The sequence below is a fragment of the Eptesicus fuscus genome, chromosome 10, assembly GCF_027574615.1.
Source record: "Eptesicus fuscus isolate TK198812 chromosome 10, DD_ASM_mEF_20220401, whole genome shotgun sequence".
Classification (NCBI taxonomy): Eukaryota; Metazoa; Chordata; class Mammalia; order Chiroptera; family Vespertilionidae; genus Eptesicus; species Eptesicus fuscus.
Window position 1 is genome coordinate 89,856,568 of NC_072482.1, and position 20,519 is coordinate 89,877,086.

A 20,519-nucleotide genomic window follows, 5' to 3' on the forward strand; every position below is an offset into this window, starting at 1 on the left:
GTCTGATGCTGTTGATTCATCGGTTCCATCTGAAATTGAGTGAACGCTCTGGTCGGAATGGCTCCCTGAGGTTAGGATAGAATATTTTGGCAGCACTTTGACAAGAAAGCCCTGACCTCAAGGTGTAATGACCTTAGTGGACAGATAGAAAAGGGTTCCTCTGTGTTGGGTAGGTATCAAGTGTCTGAACACCCGGCAAGGTCCACATAGATTTGTTCGTGATCTTAGGGTGCCCAGTCACCTGTTCACTGGCTCACATGGCAAGCAAGTTCTTTCACCTGTGACGCTGCTAATGAGGGACCTACGGATACCATGTCATCACTCAGTCATTTCCATGTAGGCAACATCTAATTTACCAAAAAGATCATCAGGGTCAACACAGAACATAGCACTTACTTATCACATCAATAGTGGATGGGCTGAAGTGTTTAGACCCAGGGAGTTTTTCCCATGGAAAGAAGAGTGGATTTAGTCTTATGGAGACATCAGCATAAAGTTCTTGTAGACGTTTAGAGCACCCTTAGAAAATGCGACCTCAGTGGAATATTCTCCCAGGCGCCCTCAACGTTGAGACTCCCAGCAGCGAACATGAAACACTTCGCTCTGCATGGAAGCAAGCCACAGGTCCCCATAATGTCTCAGTGATTTATATTTAAGGTGTTTGCCCTCTGCACCCTCTAAAGGACCCCCCCACACACACACACACACACACACACACACACCACACAGAACCTTTAGGGATGCGCCACACCCGAGGGCGCAGTCTGTGGCTCCCAGTTTGTGCTGAAGAGCAAGCATTGTGTGTGGACAGGTATGATTGGTGAGAAATAACAGGCTATGCCGTGCGAAGAGGCCGAGAAGAATGCACTCTTGCTGAAAGGGTTAAGAACAAGCTTCTCAGGAGAAAGTGTGGGAGACTATTGAAAAGGAACCAAAGCACAGAGAACAGTGAAGACTCCACTCTCCGTTGCTGAGCTGAACTTTTGCTCACAGCAGGTGAGCGCAGGCTCCCTCCCACCCTGGGAGCTGCTCCCCTGCCGATGTGCAGTCTGTGAAGTAAACAGAGACTTTATACTGAGAAAGGAACATTTCTCTATTTTGGCTATGAGTTGTTATTTTTAAAGCTTTATCCTCCAAACCTTTCCCCCTATCCTTGTTTATTTTTTCACTAGAAAGAAAATGTGCTTCTTAAAAAAAAAAAAAATTCAACTACAGGACAAGAAAAACTCACTTCTATTATTCTCTGTCTGGTTAAGGCCAACTCACCCCTGGGTGTGACCACCTTATCACCCCCCTCTTGTGGAACATAGCCTTTGAGGTTTTCCTCCGCCGATGTAGAGGTTTCACACACCTGGATTTCCACCGTCAAAGCAAAATCTACCACAGCAATTGTTTTCTTGGTGCTTCAGGTAAAAAGGCCAACCTCTCCCTTGACATCTATGGATCGATTTATCAATCCATAACTAATAGTTAAATATAGACCCTGCTGTGTGCCACATACCATTCTAAGCACTTTACATAAAACCTCATTTACCTTTATCTAAGAATATTGTAATAGTTGCTTCCATATTGGTGTGGGTTCAGCTTGGGGAGATTGGCATTATTTGTAAGTGACTTTCTAGGCCTTTTCTGGGGAATGCATCCTGTTGTGTTGCACCTGTCTTTCTCCTGGTCTATTTTGTCTCTGTTCTGGGTCTCCGTATTAACGAGGCCCGTGCCTTTATTCTCTGTGCCGAATGCCTAGCTCAAAGCCTGGTATGTAATGGACCCTCTATCAGTCTTTTTGAGTGACTTAAAGTGAAGCAAGACAGGAAGACAAAGAAAATGTTATTGTTGGAATTCTTTCTTCTGGTGTAGTGGTGTGGTTTGACTTAACAGTTTTGAGACCTAATTCCCTTATTTGGAAAATGGGAATAATAATACCAACTTTAGGGGGCAACTGTAAGAAGTAAATTAATTTATTAAAAGTACTAGCATATTTCAAGTTAGTGTGTTAAAAGATGGTTTATTCCATAAAGGTATTAAGAAAACTAACTAGCTGCCTGGGAAAAATAGTAAGTTGAGTCCCTGTCTCACATCTTACATCAAAGTATCAAATGATAGTTGCACGACTGTAGGAATTTACTAAAATCTATGGTATGGTACACTTAAAAAGGATTCTATGATAACTAATGATATCTTAATAAAGTATTTATAAAAAATAAAATCCAGAAGAGCAAATATTTAAACATAAAAATATATACTAGAACTATACTAGAAAGAAACATGAGATAGAAATATATTTTTTTATGTTATTGGAAGGGAGAATGACCTTTTCAAGCAAGACATACTATTCTAAAGCCATAAATGAACAGTTTGATAAATATGTTTATGTAATGATTAAATGTTTTGCAGAAGAAAATACCAGAAACCAAGTCAAAAGAAAACATGACAAACCATTAGAAAATCATTGAGAGCACATAGGACAAACTGATAACTAGTACAATATATAAAGAGCTCTTAAGAATCAAAGTGAACATGATTAACACCCAAGAGAAAGAGGAGACCTCTCAGAGAGAGAGCTTATACCAATATATTCTCCTACCAACAGCCTATTGGTACCAGCTCTTTGGAAGCAATTTTTGAACTACTTATCAAAGTTTTAAAAATACATAGGTCTTCTGATATAGTGATTCTACTTCTAGGAATTTATTCTATAACTATCCATAGATGTGCCCAAAGACATAAGCATAAGGGTAATCATTGCAGGAGCTGTTTGTAATGGCAAAATACTTGAAATCAAACTAAATGTCTGCCAATAAAAAAGTGGTTAAAGAAATCACAAGTTTTTTTTTTTATTTCAGTGAAAAACTATGCAGTTTTTAAAAAGAGTTGATGAAGAACTTCAAGATATATTAATTGAAAACAAAACAAAAAAGATACTGGGCAATGTGTTTAGTGTTTATGTTTTAAATTTGTATATATTTCACAAATATATCTTTGTACATGCATAGACTATTTTAACTTCTTCCTGTCCTTTTTGATTACAACATGCCCCAAATTGAGCCTGTGAACAAAAAGATGAATGAGTTCCTTTCACATATATCATTTCATTTAATTTCTGCAACAACTGTATACAAATGATACTAAGATAGTAATTTATTTTTAAAATATTACATGTGATGTATTATGAGTGTTAAATTCTTGATGCCAAGGCTCTGTTCATAGGGAAAAGCCTAAACTTCCTATAATGATGTAGGACCTTCTTCCTCACCTGACCATTTCCTTCTTTCTCACATTAATCTATATCTTTCTAGCACACTGCTCAATATTCTTTCATTTGTTCCTCTTTTCCACATTTAGGACCTTCTTGCAGTGATGTTTTCAGTGAAATCCTACATTCTCTTAAAGTGTTAACTCAATGCCACCTACTAAGCAAATTCTCACCTGTCATTCTCAACAACATCAATAGTTCCAGTTCATCTAGAGCCCATTGTTTTTAGAGTTTCTTTTCTGCTTCAAAAGCACTCTATACCAGTCTGTTATACTTGATTATGTTATTTCAAGGCCATAAACATATTAAAACTGGAGGCGCTGTTTTTTGTGTTTTTTTTTTAATTGTTGATTTCACAGAAGAAGGGAGAGGGAGAGAGAGATAGAAACATCAATGATGAGAGAGAATCATTGATTGGCTGCCTCCTGCATGCCCCCCACTGGGGATCGAGCCCACAACCTGGGCATGTGTCTTGACCAGAATTGAATTGTGATCTCCTGGTTCACAGGTTGATGCTCAACCACTGAGCCACACTGGCTGGAGTGGAGGCCCTGTTTTAATTCCCATAACTACCACAATATCTAGAATATAGGAACAGATCAAAAATATTTACTAGAAAAATCATTTACCTCAATCTTAATAATTTTTGATTACCCATAGGTGAAAGAATGCTATAATTAACATGCATATTTGGGAAATGAATATTTGAAATGAAAAATGGTTTATTCATGGGAAATCTTTTTGCCTTGCTTTCTAGAATTCAAATGAATGTTCATGCTTCATAAACAGAATGGCTACAGTTTTTGATACAGATTTGGAGCCAGCAGATTTTTATGAATGTGAACCTTATCATACCTTCTGGAACTTCTATGTTTAATACTTTTTTTTCTGTGTTTTCATAGGAACCAGGGAAAATGTGTAGAGGGCATGGTGGAGATCTTTGACATGTTGCTGGCTACATCATCTCGGTTTCGTATGATGAATCTCCAGGGAGAGGAGTTTGTGTGCCTCAAATCCATCATTTTGCTTAATTCTGGTGAGTTGATAACATGTGAGAATTTAATTCCGGGTTACTGAAAGAAATATGTATTTTCAACCAGATGCAAGCTATCCACTACAAAGGCATAATCATAAATGGAAGGAAACCACTGACAGACATTTAAAACAACCTATTGGCATTATTGACTACTCACTGAGGTGAAACCTCACTGGTCAAATATGATGAATGAAAAACAAAAACTGGGCATTGAATTAAATGACCTTTTTGTTGAAATAGTTGCATCTTTTGGTAGATATGGGAGGGTGTTTTTATTAAAGTGATTCATGTATAGACATGTGTCTGTTGACCAGTAGTTCAAGTTACACTGTTGGGAAATGGTGACCAATTCCAAGCTCCAGATCGTAAGGAAAGAAGCTTATTTGAGAGAGACTATATTTTTGGTCAAAACCGATTAGTTGAAAAATATAACTGGCTCAGAGATATAAAATCCTGGTCCTAAAACCTAGGCAGATGGAATGCAGTAAATTGGACCAGCTGAAAGGGAGTTTTTCATTGGTCTTTGGTATCTAATTCAACTGTCCCCTCCTATTTATTCATTGGAGAGAGCTCAGCTGAGAGCATATCCCTTTTTTTTTTTTTTTTTGTAGCAAGGTTGGCTGTATTATAAAAAGTCATTTCAGGTCACCAGATGGAAATCATGGCTCAGCCTGAACTAGCACCCTAACTCCTCCCAGCCCCTCAGTATTTGGCCCTAAGCACTAGATCTCCAGTCTGTGGGACCTGAAACTCAACAATTGGGTGTCAGCTGCAGTGTAGATGCCTTAATCTGGACCTTTACCCCTGATCCATGGCCCTCCTTTATGCCCCAGGCCTCATTCTTACATAGAAATCATAGGTATTTTAAAGCCCTGGGCTGATTTAGATTTCCTTTCTTACACCATTAGGTACTATCTCAAATTTTCCAGTAACTGAACTAACCGTCTATACTGATCACAGGTAGAGAATCAGCACATCTTTCTCTTTTCAGATGTTTTGTCTCTTCCTGATGATTGGTGGTCCCTTCCCACCCACCCCCTCTAACAATTTTTCATTTCTCTTCCCCATCAATGCTAGTAACCAAATCACTTAATGGTCATCATAGTAATCATTCTCACTTATCAACAGATAAATGGAAATCTATACTATTACACTAGACAAGGACTGAATTACAGAATGAACTTACATAAAAAATAATTCCATCTATACTAAGGAAGTGATTATGACTCCATTCAAGTTTCTGGTTCCACTCACGTGCATTGTGCTTTTCATTTCAGTCATTTGTCCTGGACATTGAAGGGTCCAGACCCTCAATGGCTCTTTAGTGGCTGAATGTTCTGGGAGCAGGGCCACTCGGCTCCCGGTGCCAGGTCCTGACCCTGCTGCTTCTTCTGTGGAGGGCTGGCACATGCGGACGGCTTTCATGTGGGCAATTGGCTAACTTCAGGAAAAGCTGGCCTGTCCGTGCTGGGACATTTCCCCCACTTTACCAGGAAATAATACCACAGACAGGAAGTGAAATTGGCGAGCTGTATAATCAACGCAGTAGATGCTGTGACCTTGGTAACCAAAAGTATTTCCTTCTGATCCATGTAGCTTTTTCCAACATTATTGTTCTGTTCCTATGATTGGGTGTTTTTTTTAAAAAATATTATGTAAGAACAGGCAAGACTTTTGCCATCAAAATTTTGGATTCATAGACTCATGTTTTTTAAGTCCCAAAGGGGAAAAAACACACAAACTTTTAGCCCTTGTAAGAAAGTCTTTTATTAAAGACTAGCACCAGAGCCTGGCTGGTGTGGCTCAGTGGTTGAGCATTGACCTGTGTACCAGGAGGTTACAAGTTCAATTCAAAGTCAGGGTACATGCTCAGGTTGCAGGCTTGATCCCCAGTAGGGGATGTGCAGGAGCCAGCGGATCGATGCTTCTATCTCTTCTCCCTTTCCCTTCCTCTCTCTCTAAAATCAATAAAAACATATTTAAGAAAAAAAAGACTAGCACCAGAATCTCAAGCCAGGATTTCCCACTGCAGAATTGCAGAATTTGGACCTCCACCTTACACCCCTCTATACCCCCTCCCACCCCCACACACACTAGTTCAATGTTCTTACTGGATTCTCCTTCTTTCTTGGGATCTGCTGTGAGCTTCCCCTGCACTTGAAGGGTTGGAATATCATTTTGGAAATGCAAGGCATTGCATACTGACAAAGTCTAACAGCTGTCTTTTTGGTGAGATAGCAGGGCGACAGCTGGCTCGAGAGCAGTAACAAAACAGCGGCTGTCTCTCAACCTGGAAAAAGTGAGGTCACTTTTTCCACTCCCAAAGCGAGCTGTGTTTCCGAAAAGCAGAGCTGCTGCTGGGCATAGCTCCTCGTGTCGCATGTTGTTCCTGAGAAATGGAATCAAGAGGACAGGACTTTGAAACAGAATCATATATGGTACTAGATCCTTTTTCAGAGGGAAAAAAGCAGTCGGTCAGATGGAGGTTACCACCATCACCTCTCAAGAGACAGTACAGAGTGGCTCTAACTCCGTGCTGAAATGGTTGGAAACGGTTCAGGAAACCTAAGCTAGAAGCTTTCTGTGATCCCTGGGAACCAGACCTCAGTGAATGAAGGAACCTTGGGCTTTGCGTGGATATCCTGTCACCCAAGTCTGAAGAGGGTGTGTTATGTTGGCCTTGACTTTGGGGCAGAGGCACCAGGGAGTTGAAAGGTGGTTGTGCGGACCTGCTAGGAATGTTTTTCTGGAAGTCTTGAGAGGGTCTCCCAAATGCCAAAAGCTCCCCAAGAAGCCCCTTTTGCAGCTGTTTGGGAGCGGGAGATGCTCCTCATGATTTCTGCCTCATTTAGAATAGTTTATTACTTTGCTTGAGAAGGCCTAGAATCTTCCATGGGACAAAATCTGTCTGTTTTCTACTCCCCACCGAAGGGCAGAGGCATTCCTTGTTGATTCGAAGATGCTGTAGCAAAGTCAATGCCAGCTTCAAGGCACTCTTAAGAACCAGCTGGACAGAGCTCAAGAATAGGGCAAATGAGAATAGAGCAGATGAGCACAACATGGAAGGCTGGAGCTAGGTGGGGAGCTGGAGCGATAGAGAGCGTGGGACAAAGGTTCTGCACTTGCTCACGGTATTCCTTCTGCACAATGTGACTTTAGTTCCTCTTTATAATTCCAATATTTCTGATCCTTCTCAGATCTCATTTCATTCAGGAAATCTACCACCCACGTTCAGAATGAGCTTTTCTTCTCTAGACTATTATTGTTCTTATAGTCAGTACCACACAATCTAGCATTTGGTCAGTTGGTTGTCTGATTTCATTCATTTATTTAATAATTCATCATTTTTTGAATTCCTACTACAAACTTTATTTCAAATATATGAAAATGTATGGCAGTTTTGTTTTTTTACTTCAACCTGGATTGGTTCTTTATGCACGGATGTCCTAATTTCCCTACAAGCCATGAATCTCTTTTTCTGTATTCCTCACAGCTTTTAGCCTATAAATGGTCAACAAGTATCCCACCATTCAGTCACTTAATAGATGCTCATTTGCTGGACACGACCAGGAGGACCTGGCAAGTCCCCATGTTCCCAGGCTATATCTACTGTTATGAAACCTATCCTTCTCAGCGCACTATAGATCGAGGCAACATCAAACTAGTTACTGGTAAAACAATGCCCATCTCCCTGGTTATTGTGAGCTAATGGGAAAATTATGTCTAGACTGTCTAATGTAGTTCATGGAACACAGCAGACCCTCAATCAAGGACAGATATCGTCATCGCTCTTGAAAATCTCTGGCTTAAATGGAGTCAGTTCATGCCTTTTTTCAATATAATTAAGTGCTTTTAGTTTAAAGACTTCCCGCTGGGCTTAACAACTGTGCAGGGACTTCGGAGTAATACTAACAATACAGATTGCGACTGTTCCCTGAGACTTTGTTATTGTGCATTTAATTATATGGAGAGAAATTTTAGCACAAGACTTACCTCCTGGATGATAATTGATTATTATTTGAACCTTCATATTGGCTGAACTCAAGGAAAACTGAGGTGAGCCTCTTGCTATCACCAGGCACTCAATTGGCTGCTTCTTCTCTTCCCCTATGTGACCCTCATAAACCCCTGGGAATCCACTCCCATTTAGGACAAAACTCTTTCAGTGAGTGTTTTTCATGACTCAGAAAAAGTCACAGGTCAAAGCTTAATAAGTATAAATCTATACTCTCCAGTCAATAATTTGGCCTTCAAACTGAATTGAATACTTACATCTACCCCTTTTCTGAACCCCTTTCTGATCAGAATTCTTTATATTTCCCAGTAATTCGAAGATTCTCATATACTTCATTCCCTGGTAACTTTATCCAGCTGGCTCCCTGGAGAGCCCGTGGGACTCCTGATTCAGCATCTCTGTTATCTAGTAGATCCACTCTCCTCTCCTGACTCACAGATCATCCCCAGATACCTGGAGGTCTTCTCTGTGCCTGCTGGAACCCCGTGTTCCCTTCAGCAGGTGCATCTGTTGCTCCTGAAATGTCTCATGCTATAGAAATGTTGTACTCTTCATTACCTGTTCATCCCAAGCGGATCTACAGACATTTCTCTTTCAGTTGATGAAGTAATGAAGAGGAATAAAGAGCCAAAAGTCATAGAGTGAAAAGTCAAAGGAAAAGAGAATCCCAGAAAGATTTATGGCAACATCTCTGAAATGTACACCCTGGTGTTCATGAGAGGAAAGGGAGCTATGGAATGGCGAACAGGATCTTGTACATTCAATGTCAACATACAAACAGCACCAGCTGTTGTCTCCTCTAGTTCTGGTTCTCTGCTTATATGGCATATCTTGTCATCTTGGCGGCTTGCCAAAACATACGATGCTGGAGGGGATGATGTCATTTGCTTTACCTGTGTGCACTGGAGGCCCCACTCTGGTCAGGGAAGCATTTATTTCATGAAAAGTTATAACAAACTTTTATCACAATGGATGTTTCCTTTCTTCGGAGCTGAATTCTTTGTACTCTTATTTATTAGACAATTATTTAGAGCATTTATATGTTTACGTTTAGAAATAAGATAGTGATTCGGAGTCCATATATTTAGATACAAGAACATTTTGAAAGCATATTGACTGTAAACCGTCAGGATCATTCATTCTCAGCGGTGAAAGGTCTCTGGCAGGCGCAGGCCTTGGAAAGTGCAAACAGGCACAGTGATAGGTGTGCCCATTGTCCTCACAGTGAAGGAGACTTCATTGTATTGATCTCTTGAGTTCTTTATGATGCAAGCTTCCTCTCCAGGGAGCCTGCTTATTGCTATTATTTTGAGATAAATGGCACTTCATGGTTATTAAGTGGTTCATTGTCTTCTCTCTGGCTGACTGGATTCTGTAGGTGGTCACTCAACTGTAGGAACCTTTCCCTGCTACTAACTTCTGGGCAACCTGGAGCACACCTCATGGGCTCCCTTAATTTCCTGACAACTGGTTGTGGCATGGACTTTGTCATCAGGGAGGCAGCTGTGCCACTCACCTACGGTTGGGGGCGGGGAAGTGATGTACTCAGATAAGCTGTGTTCCTGAGCCTCAGGTGGAAATGGAAATAATGATACCAACTCATGGAATTGTTGTGACTACTGAGAGAAAGGCCATATAGTATCTGGCACATAATAGATGCTTTATTCATGCTCTTGACATACAAAGCCCTCCCTGGCTTTTGACTCTATGAAAAAAAAAATTGCTATGTCCTTCTTAGCAGATAATACACCCCTGCCTGGAAATTCTAAGGGTGGATTTCACTCCTCACTTTGGGGGATGAAAAATTGCATTTTCACAACAAAGACATACTTCTTATAAATGGAGTAGTCTTGGGCCCCAGATGGGGACATTGGTTCCTGTATCTTGTCAGAGTTTCTAAGAAACTGGTAAATCAACCAAGTGCCTGTAGCCTGGGGAAGGCTTGGGAGTCCTAATGTGAATTCCTGGGAGGGTCAAAGGTAGCAGCCACTTGGAAACTACAAATTATTACAACATTCTGGATACTAGAAACAGTTTTTAGTTTCTGTTGAGACCCCCCAGGGGGAGAAGCAGATTTTTGTCGTTTTGTGCTTTCAAGAGCACTGAACAAGGAGGAAGGAAGCCCATGTCCTTGATTCAATGGCTATGTTGACCCGCCTTCTCTAAGGTCCAGAAATCATGTAAATAGGCATCCTTAAGTCTGAATAATGTATGGACCCATTTAGAAAGGAAAAACTGCCAGGCTCCCCCAATGCTGACTAAATATGTTCTTTGTATTATAATGCTGCTTAAATATTAATTACCATGTTTATTATGCAAATGAATAATGGAGCATAATCTCTGAGTTTATAGCGCTTATATAAACACAAAACAAACTCACAAATTAAATACTAAAAACTAAAAAGCAACGTGATAGCGTGTTGACAGAAGCTGAGTTGCTGTTAGCACCAGGCCTGGTCCACTCCTCTACCAGGAGCTCTGGGAATGCCTCCCTTCTCCCACCCCTGGCCTGTGTTCAGGACAATCATGAAAACTTTGCTTGCACAACACGCTGTGACGTCATCTGGCTTTGGCAAGAGCACATCATTTATGTGTTTCGTTTGCTTCTGTTCTATGCTTATTTATCTGAGATACTTAAAATACAACCATTATATTCTAAGGCAATCATAAGCATGGGTGAAACATGTGTTGCATAGGAAACAAAGGGCATATGAGTTATCTAGATGGGTGTGTCTCACTATCCCACACATTTCAATCATCTGGGGGTCTTTGAAAAAAAATCCCCCTGTGGGGACCATTTTCAGAGATTCTGCTGTAATTGGCTCCGAGCAGCGCTTGAATGTCAGTATTTGTTTAAAGCTTTCACCAAAACTCAAATCTCATCAGCATTGAGAACCATGATTCAACGGATCCAGTACATTCTGATCTTAATGTTTTAATGATATTTTAAGGATATCATTAAAAGCACATTTTATCATTCTAAAAAACAATTTAAAGACCTTTGAGAATCTTTTTAACTTTCAGGAGTCTGTGGAACCTAGTTTGAACACAACTGGTGTAGGTGATAAAATTTCAGCTAAATTAAATAGTCCTCTAGTACCTTATAAAACAAAGCATTCTGGAAACTGTGCAGGAACATCTGCTCATGCTCAGAACTGTGCTTGGCGCTGGAGGCACACGGGTGAATAAGATCCGCTCGCTCTGTCACACATTGGGTTGGGCAGGGGACACAGACAATGAACTAAGTGTTTCATGAGATAAGGGCTGTGATAAACGTGCACACAGGTGTGACAATAGGTCCTTGTATGAGGACTGGTGCATGAGCTGAGTCTTGAGGATGAGTGGGAATTAGCTGGAGTCAGAAAACAGGTCCGGGAGAAAGTTCTTGCTTCATCACCAAACTAACATGGTCTCATCAAGCCACTGGACTTCTTTCCACCAGTTTCCTCAAATGGAAATCATAATTCTAAATAGTCCTGTCAACTGGATAGGTTTTTTATGACATAATAAGGCAGCTTAAAAACGTAAGCTAGTATTACATTTCCATTAGGGTATGTTCTTTTTTTTTAAGGGAAAATATTTAGTGGTCTAATATTCTACCAAGTTGTTGGTGTCAAGATCTCCCTGTTCCTAAAGCATCAAACAGACTGTCAAATTACAGAGGGAAGGTTAGGGAGAGGTGGGGGAGATAAGAGATCAATCAAAGGACTTGTATGCATGCATATAAGCATAAGCAATGGATGCAAAACTCTGGGGGGTGAGGGCATGTATGGGAGTGGGGTGGGGGGTGGCAATGGTAAGATATGTACACATATAATTCCTTAATAAAAAAATTGAAAAAAAAGAAAAAAAAAAAGATCTCCCTGTTCCAATAAAAAGACCGGAACTCCACTCAGGCCCTATATTTGGACGGGCCTTAGGTGCCTTCCTCTGCCCTCCAGCCCAGCATCCGAAACCATCACTTAAAAGTGTGTTGACACTTGAACCAAAGGAGGAAAACAACAACAGAATACCACCAATTTCTTGAGCTCAGGTGTGAACGAAAATACTGTTTTCTAATGGGTTTGTCTTTCTCCACAAGATACTCACTGGACAAGTAAAAGAGTATGTATGGTTTCCTGAAACATTTAAAGGGAACATCAAACTGTCCTGGGAGGTTTTGAGCCCAAAGCAAACACGCCTGCACTTGGTTGCAAGACCTACCTCCGGGCCTGGCCTCTCGCTTGTGGCCTGGTGGCCGTGTCCGACTGCTCTTGGATTGAAAGAAAGATGGGCAAACAAGCATCTTCCTGTCCCTGACCGTGCCAGGGTGTCCTTGAAACTGCATCAGCTCCAGCACGTTCCCCCAGAGGGCGCACATGACTTTTTATGTTGCAGTAGATTGAGGCTGCCTCAGCCTTGCTTTCTCTGAGTTTTTACTTGATATCACTTTTTAGATTTTTTCTTCTGGCAGATGAGAAAGACAATAATACTCCACTGAACTTAGTGACATTCATGGCTTTTCAAGCTACTATTTGTTAGCTTAACTAACATTTGGTAAGGATTTACTGCTTTCCAGGCACTGTGGTAAGCGCTGGGAATGCAAAGTTGCCTTTAAGGCCTTATCTGTGACTGGGCGACAGTAGCAGTTCCTGTTGTGGGTTAGTGAAGTGAGGCACATGGGCTTCCCCTGGGAGCCCAGGGGCTGCTCCATTCAGGCCACCCAGGGGTCATGCCAATCTATACTAATAAAAGGGTAATATGTTAATTAGACCGGGAGACCTTCTGGATATCCTCTGGACCAAGCCATGGTGGTGGGGCCAAGGCAGAGGCGGTTAGGGGTGATCAGGTTGTGGGGGGCAGTTGGGGGCGATCAGGCTGGCAGGGGGCAATTGGGGGCAATCAGGCCAGCAGGGGGGGGCAGTTGGGAATGAGAAGGCAGCAGGGGGGGTAGTTGGGGGTGATCAGGCCAGTGTGGGGGGGCAGTTGGGGGCGATCAGGCCAGCAGGCAGAGTGGTTAGGGGCAATCAGGCAGGCAGGCAGGTGAGTGGTTAGGAGCCAGCGGTCCCAGGTTGTGAGAGGGATGTCCCAGATTGCAGAGGGTGCAAGCTGGGCTGAAGGACACCCCCCACCCCCCCCCCCCTTCACGAATTTTGTGCACGGGGCCACTAATAGTGATAATATTAGGAGTGATTAGGAAGGCAAGAGCCCACCTCAAGGACTTCATGCTCTGAAGATAAGCATAGACACAAAAAGGAAATTATTCTTTTAACAAATGAAGCTGTGATTTCAAACAGCAATTTAGGTCATCTACGAATACAAAATATATTATTAAGGAAATGAGCAACAACCCAAAGTTAACCAGCCATGTGGACATTTTGATGTATCTTATTGCAATATAGTGTGAGGGTTAAGGGCAAGGGTCTCTAGTTCCAAGTTCAAATCTTCCGGCTACTTTTGAGTTGTATGACTTTGGCTGAGTTGCTTAAACCCTTTGTGATCTATTTCCTGGTCCATGAACTGGAGAATGTAATGACGCCTACCTGTTAAACTAGCTAGCTCTTACAGCAATGCCTGCTTAGACCTACACTGGATTCGTGTTAGGTACTACTTCCTTTTCCCTTGCATGCTGTGTGCATGTATTCATATTTATATTTATGCATTTAAATTAAGATGATACACACATACCTTCTTTAAAAATTATATTTTAATTGGCTGCAGAATTATTCTTGAGGGTATAACATCTTGTATATAACAAATTTGACATTGTCAAACACAAGCGATTTTTAAATTTATTATTAGAAATGCTTGGTTTGCATTCTTTTATGTCTGTTGCTCACTTATGATATTACTTTGGACATGTTTCTAGATTTTCTGGGTGAAAGGGTGTAAATATCTTTTTTTTTTTTTTTTTTTTTTTTTTTTTTTTTATGTGAGATGAGCAATAATATTTATGCTGACAGGCAAATGAATCAATCTGTAGCGAGCTTCCCCCTGGACCAACAGTTCTTTTGAGACCCAATTTCGATGTCCAGTAGTTCCTTATGTGTACATGTCAACACTGACCCCTCAGCTCTGGATGGTGGACAAATGGTGGTAATGGAGGTCCGACTCCCTCTGGTTTGGTCTCGGCCAAACCCAGGGGCACGGCGTCACCTGGACTAAGGGGCACGTGGCCTCACCCATACCCAAGGGGCGCGTGGTCTCACCCGGGCCTGGGACCCAGCCTCACCCGGATGGATCCAGGGGCGCACGGCCTCACCCGGACCCAGGATCTGGCTTCACCCGTACCCAGGGACGCTTGGCCTCTCCCAGACCCAGGGCCACTTGGGCTCACCCGGGCCTAAGTGCACGAGGCCTCATCCGGATCCAGGGACGCATGGTCTCACCCGGACCCAGGGACGCTTGGCCTCTCCCAGACCCAGGGGCACGTGGCCTCACCCGGGCCTAGGTTCACGAGGCCTCACCCGGATCCAGGGACACATGGTCTCACCCAGACCCAGGAACGTTTGGCCACTCCCAGACCCAGGGCCACTTGGGCTCACCCGGGCCTAGGTGCACGAGGCCTCATCCGGATCCAGGGACACATGGTCTCACCCGGACCCAGGGACGCTTGGCCTCTCCCAGGCCCAGGGCCACTTGGGCTCACCCGGGCCTAGGTGCACGAGGCCTCATCCGGATCCAGGGACGCATGGTCTCACCCGGACCCAGGGACGCTTGGCCTCTCCCAGACCCAGGGCCACTTGGGCTCACCCGGGCTTAGTTGCACAAGGCCTCACCTGGATCCAGGGACACATGGTCTCTCCCGGACCCAGGGACGCTTGGCCTCTCCCAGACCCAGGGCCACTTGGGCTCACCCGGGCCTAAGTGCACGAGGCCTCATCCGGATCCAGGGACGCATGGTCTCACCCGGACCCAGGGACGCTTGGCCTCTCCCAGACCCAGGGGCACGTGGCCTCACCCGGGCCTAGGTTCACGAGGCCTCACCCGGATCCAGGGACACATGGTCTCACCCAGACCCAGGAACGTTTGGCCACTCCCAGACCCAGGGCCACTTGGGCTCACCCGGGCCTAGGTGCACGAGGCCTCATCCGGATCCAGGGACACATGGTCTCACCCGGACCCAGGGACGCTTGGCCTCTCCCAGACCCAGGGCCACTTGGGCTCACCCGGGCCTAGGTGCACGAGGCCTCATCCGGATCCAGGGACGCATGGTCTCACCCGGACCCAGGGACGCTTGGCCTCTCCCAGACCCAGGGCCACTTGGGCTCACCCGGGCCTAGGTGCACGAGGCCTCACCCGGATCCTGGGACACATGGTCTCACCCGGACCCAGGGATGCTTGGCCTCTCCCAGACCCAGGGCCACTTGGGCTCACCCGGGCCTAGGTGCACGAGGCCTCACCCGGATCCAGGGACACATGGTCTCACCCGGACCCAGGGACGCTTGGCCTCTCCCAGACCCAGGGCCACTTGGGCTCACCCGGGCCTAGGTGCACGAGGCCTCACCCGGATCCAGGGACACATGGTCTCACCCGGACCCAGGGACGCTTGGCCTCTCCCCGACCCAGGGCCACTTGGGCTCACCCGGGCCTAGGTGCACGAGGCCTCACCCGGATCCAGGGACACATGGTCTCACCCAGACCCAGGAACGTTTGGCCACTCCCAGAACCAGGGCCACTTGGGCTCACCCGGGCCTAGGTGCACGAGGCCTCACCCGGATCCTGGGACACATGGTCTCACCCGGACCCAGGGATGCTTGGCCTCTCCCAGACCCAGGGGCACGTGGCCTCACCCGGGCCTAGGTTCACGAGGCCTCACCCGGATCCAGGGACACATGGTCTCACCCAGACCCAGGAACGTTTGGCCACTCCCAGACCCAGGGCCACTTGGGCTCACCCGGGCCTAGGTGCACGAGGCCTCATCCGGATCCAGGGACACATGGTCTCACCCGGACCCAGGGACGCTTGGCCTCTCCCAGACCCAGGGCCACTTGGGCTCACCCGGGCCTAGGTGCACGAGGCCTCATCCGGATCCAGGGACGCATGGTCTCACCCGGACCCAGGGACGCTTGGCCTCTCCCAGACCCAGGGCCACTTGGGCTCACCCGGGCCTAGGTGCACGAGGCCTCACCCGGATCCTGGGACACATGGTCTCACCCGGACCCAGGGATGCTTGGCCTCTCCCAGACCCAGGGCCACTTGGGCTCACCCGGGCCTAGGTGCACGAGGCCTCACCCGGATCCAGGGACACATGGTCTCACCCGGACCCAGGGACGCTTGGCCTCTCCCAGACCCAGGGCCACTTGGGCTCACCCGGGCCTAGGTGCACGAGGCCTCACCCGGATCCAGGGACACATGGTCTCACCCGGACCCAGGGACGCTTGGCCTCTCCCCGACCCAGGGCCACTTGGGCTCACCCGGGCCTAGGTGCACGAGGCCTCACCCGGATCCAGGGACACATGGTCTCACCCAGACCCAGGAACGTTTGGCCACTCCCAGACCCAGGGCCACTTGGGCTCACCCAGGCCTAGGTGCACGAGGCCTCACCCGGATCCTGGGACACATGGTCTCACCCGGACCCAGGGATGCTTGGCCTCTCCCAGACCCAGGGCCACTTGGGCTCACCCGGGCCTAGGTGCACGAGGCCTCACCCGGATCCAGGGACACATGGTCTCACCCGGACCCAGGGACGCTTGGCCTCTCCCCGACCCAGGGCCACTTGGGCTCACCCGGGCCTAGGTGCACGAGGCCTCACCCGGATCCAGGGACACATGGTCTCACCCGGACCCAGGGATGCTTGGCCTCTCCCAGACCCCGGGCCACTTGGGCTCACCCGGGCCTAGGTGCACGAGGCCTCACCCGGATCCTGGGACACATGGTCTCACCCGGACCCAGGGATGCTTGGCCTCTCCCAGACCCAGGGCCACTTGGGCTCACCCGGGCCTAGGTGCACGAGGCCTCACCCGGATCCAGGGACACATGGTCTCACCCGGACCCAGGGACGCTTGGCCTCTCCCCGACCCAGGGCCACTTGGGCTCACCCGGGCCTAGGTGCACGAGGCCTCACCCGGATCCAGGGACACATGGTCTCACCCGGACCCAGGGATGCTTGGCCTCTCCCAGACCCAGGGCCACTTGGGCTCACCCGGGCCTAGGTGCACGAGGCCTCACCCGGATCCTGGGACACATGGTCTCACCCGGACCCAGGGATGCTTGGCCTCTCCCAGACCCAGGGCCACTTGGGCTCACCCGGGCCTAGGTGCACGAGGCCTCACCCGGATCCAGGGACACATGGTCTCACCCGGACCCAGGGACGCTTGGCCTCTCCCCGACCCAGGGCCACTTGGGCTCACCCGGGCCTAGGTGCACGAGGCCTCACCCAGATCCTGGGACACATGGTCTCACCCGGACCCAGGGACGCTTGGCCTCTCCCAGACCCAGGGCCACTTGGGCTCACCCGGGCCTAGGTGCACGAGGCCTCATCCGGATCCAGGGACGCATGGTCTCGCCCGGACCCAGGGACGCTTGGCCTCTCCCAGACCCAGGGCCACTTGGGCTCACCCGGGCCTAGGTGCACGCGGCCTCACCCGGATCCAGGGACACATGGTCTTGCCTGGACCCAGGGGTGTGTGGGCTCTCCCAGACCCAGGGGCGCTTGGCCTCGCCCGGGCACGGGATCCAGCGTCATCCGGGTCCAGGGGCACTTGGCCTCACCCGGACCCGGAGTCCGGCCTCACCTGGACCCAGGGGCATGTGGCCTCAGCTAGACCCAGGGACGTGAGGCCTCACTTATACCCAGAGGCGTGTGACCACACCCGAGCCCAGAGTCGCGCAACCCCGCCCGCACCCGAGTCTCAGCGGGGCCCCGTCTTCCCGATCCCAATTCCTGCCGGTCAATCCCCCCTCAGCAATTCCCCTGGCCATCCTTCCGGAGCTCCAGTATGGCTGCTGCAGAACTCGTCGGGCGGCGGCTCGGCGAAGCTCCGGTGCACCAGGTGCATGGCGGTGGGCCAGTCTGGTGTCGCTGCGTCGGCCCTTGGGTCTGCATCGGTGGCCGGTCGCCGAGCATGCGCACCTGGCCGCTTCCGGGGCGTTGAGATTCTTGACGGACTCAGAGGTCAGCAAGCGCGGAGTCTCCCACCCCATGTCTCATAGGGGCTCGTCTGTCCGTGCTTGGCTGCCAGTGGAGCCGTCCCCTCAGCCGGAGACCGCCGGGGGAACTGCGCCGAGCACGTTCCAGGCCTCTGTTGTATCGCCTGAGCCATAGTTCTTTTGTGTCGCCTGAGCTGTAGTTCTTAAAGTGTGGTCTTTGGGTCACCGGCATCAGCATCATCCCACATACCCCTCTTTTATTCTAGTTGTAGAGCATCTACTCAGCCGGCCCTATGGTGGTCTTGGATGGTGTCTGCTCTGCTCTCTTGTCGTAGTCTCGAAGTTGTTGTGGTAGGCAACAATCAGGCTTCCGCCCTATGCCTCCATCTTGGTCCTCCTTTGTATAGTTAAGTCTTGATTGTTGTTGGTGTCACTGGGGGGGCTCTCTTTGTCTATAAAGGAAGAGTTGCTGTGCAGGAGACACGTTTATGGGCCGGGTCTTGGTGCAGCAAAGCTTTGGCGCTCACTGAATATTCCCGTTGAATGTGTCCCTTATGCACGTGGTTGAAATCTGGTGTCATCTCCCACAGACCACTAGATGCCCTCGTTTCTGGGTCTCCAATGGGGTGTAGATCAGCTACTGCCTTAGGCACTCAGCAAGGATTACAGCAAAAACTGTAGTTTCTTCCTCCTGTCTGAGTGGCCCTGGAGCAGTCCGACTAGAACAGCAGATCATCTGGTCCGCTGCCAGAGGGCAGGCCACCCACATGCATAAGCCGTTGCTTGGGGCGCAGGTGTGCCTGCAAGTCTTGCGGGGCAGGTCTTCAAAACGTGCGGGGCGGGTCCCAGGGCGGGGCGGGGTCTCAGGGCGCCAACAGGCCATGGTGCGGCGAGCCTCGATGGCTGTGAGTCTGGTCCTTCTGCCTTCCATGTATCTAAGTCCCCTCGTTCCGCACTCCAGCGCAGCAAACACTGATTGCTGGGCGCACCTCTGCAAGAGTCCCGCCTCTCCCCGCAGGCATCTGGGTCTCCCGGGGTTCGCCAGAAGATGGGTTTCAGGGTGATGGAGAGCTAATCTCCCTTAGGTTTGGAACAAAAGCCCCTTTCCCCCGCCACCAGCCAGGCCCACGCACCTCCACACCTCATCCCCTCCGATTTCGCTGGGTGCGAGGCAACAGAACAGCCTTTAACCTCCGCCGCCATCTTTTTCAAACTTCTCAATTTGTACTTCTTAATCCCTTCATTTCAGTCAACTCTACTGAAGTCTAGCGCCGCCGGGAGGTGCACGGAAAGGGCGCCCGGGCCTCCGTCCGGTGCGCAGTGCGCGCGTCCCGCGGAGCCAGGCGCGCGAGGGCCGCGCGGCTGGGACGGGCGCTGGGCGGCCGCCGAGCTCCAGGCACCGCCATCGCCGTGTTCCGGACGTCGCCGCCGCGGCGTCCCCCCAATTTATACTTCTTAATCCCTTGAATTCAGTCAACTCTACTGAAGTCTAGCGCCGCCGGGAGGTGCACGGAGAGGGCGCCCGGGCCTCCGTCCGGTGCGCGGTGCGCGCGTCCCGCGGAACCAGGCGCGCGAGGGCCGCGCGGCTGGGACGGGCGCTGGGCGGCCGCCGAGCTCCAGGCACCGCCATCGCCGTGTTCTGGACGTCGCCGCCGCGGCGTCCCCCCAATTTATACTTCTTAATCCCTTGAATTCAGTCAACTCTACTGAAGTCTAGCGCCGCCGGGAGGTGCACGGAGAGGGCGCCCGGGCCTCCGTCCGGTGTAGGGGGCGCGCGGCCCGCGGCACCAGGCGCGCGGGGGCTGCGCGGCGGGGACGGGTGCTGGGAGGCCGCCGGGCTCCGGGCGCCGCCGCTGCGGCGGCGTCCCCAGCGTCCCGGGCCGGGCAGCCTGCGGGGGCGGCGGAGTTGCGAAAGTGAGTGAGTTTCCCAGGGTTTCGCCCGGAATGGGGTTCAGTGCAATCGGAGCCGGTGCTCAGCGCACTCCGGAGCCTTTATCTCCTTCCTGCCAGTGAACTCCGGCCAGGTCATCAGCCGCCCCCTCCTCTCCGGTTCCATCCTCCCCGCAGGCGAGTGTGCTCGTGTCTCCGCCCGTTTCTCCATACCTCAGGCTTTTACGGCTTCCCCGACTGTCCCCGTGGCCTTC

The 20,519-nt window shown here is 48.8% G+C and overlaps 1 protein-coding gene across 1 annotated transcript in view; it reads left to right on the forward strand.

The window, feature by feature from the left end:
* Positions 1 to 20,519, forward strand: part of ESR1 (estrogen receptor 1) — a 222,016-nt gene that overhangs the window by 181,687 nt on the left and 19,810 nt on the right. Inside the window, exon 6 of the mRNA XM_008158585.3 lies at positions 4,156 to 4,289. Coding sequence (XP_008156807.2) covers positions 4,156 to 4,289 — 134 coding nt within the window. The remainder of the gene's footprint in view (positions 1 to 4,155; positions 4,290 to 20,519) is intronic.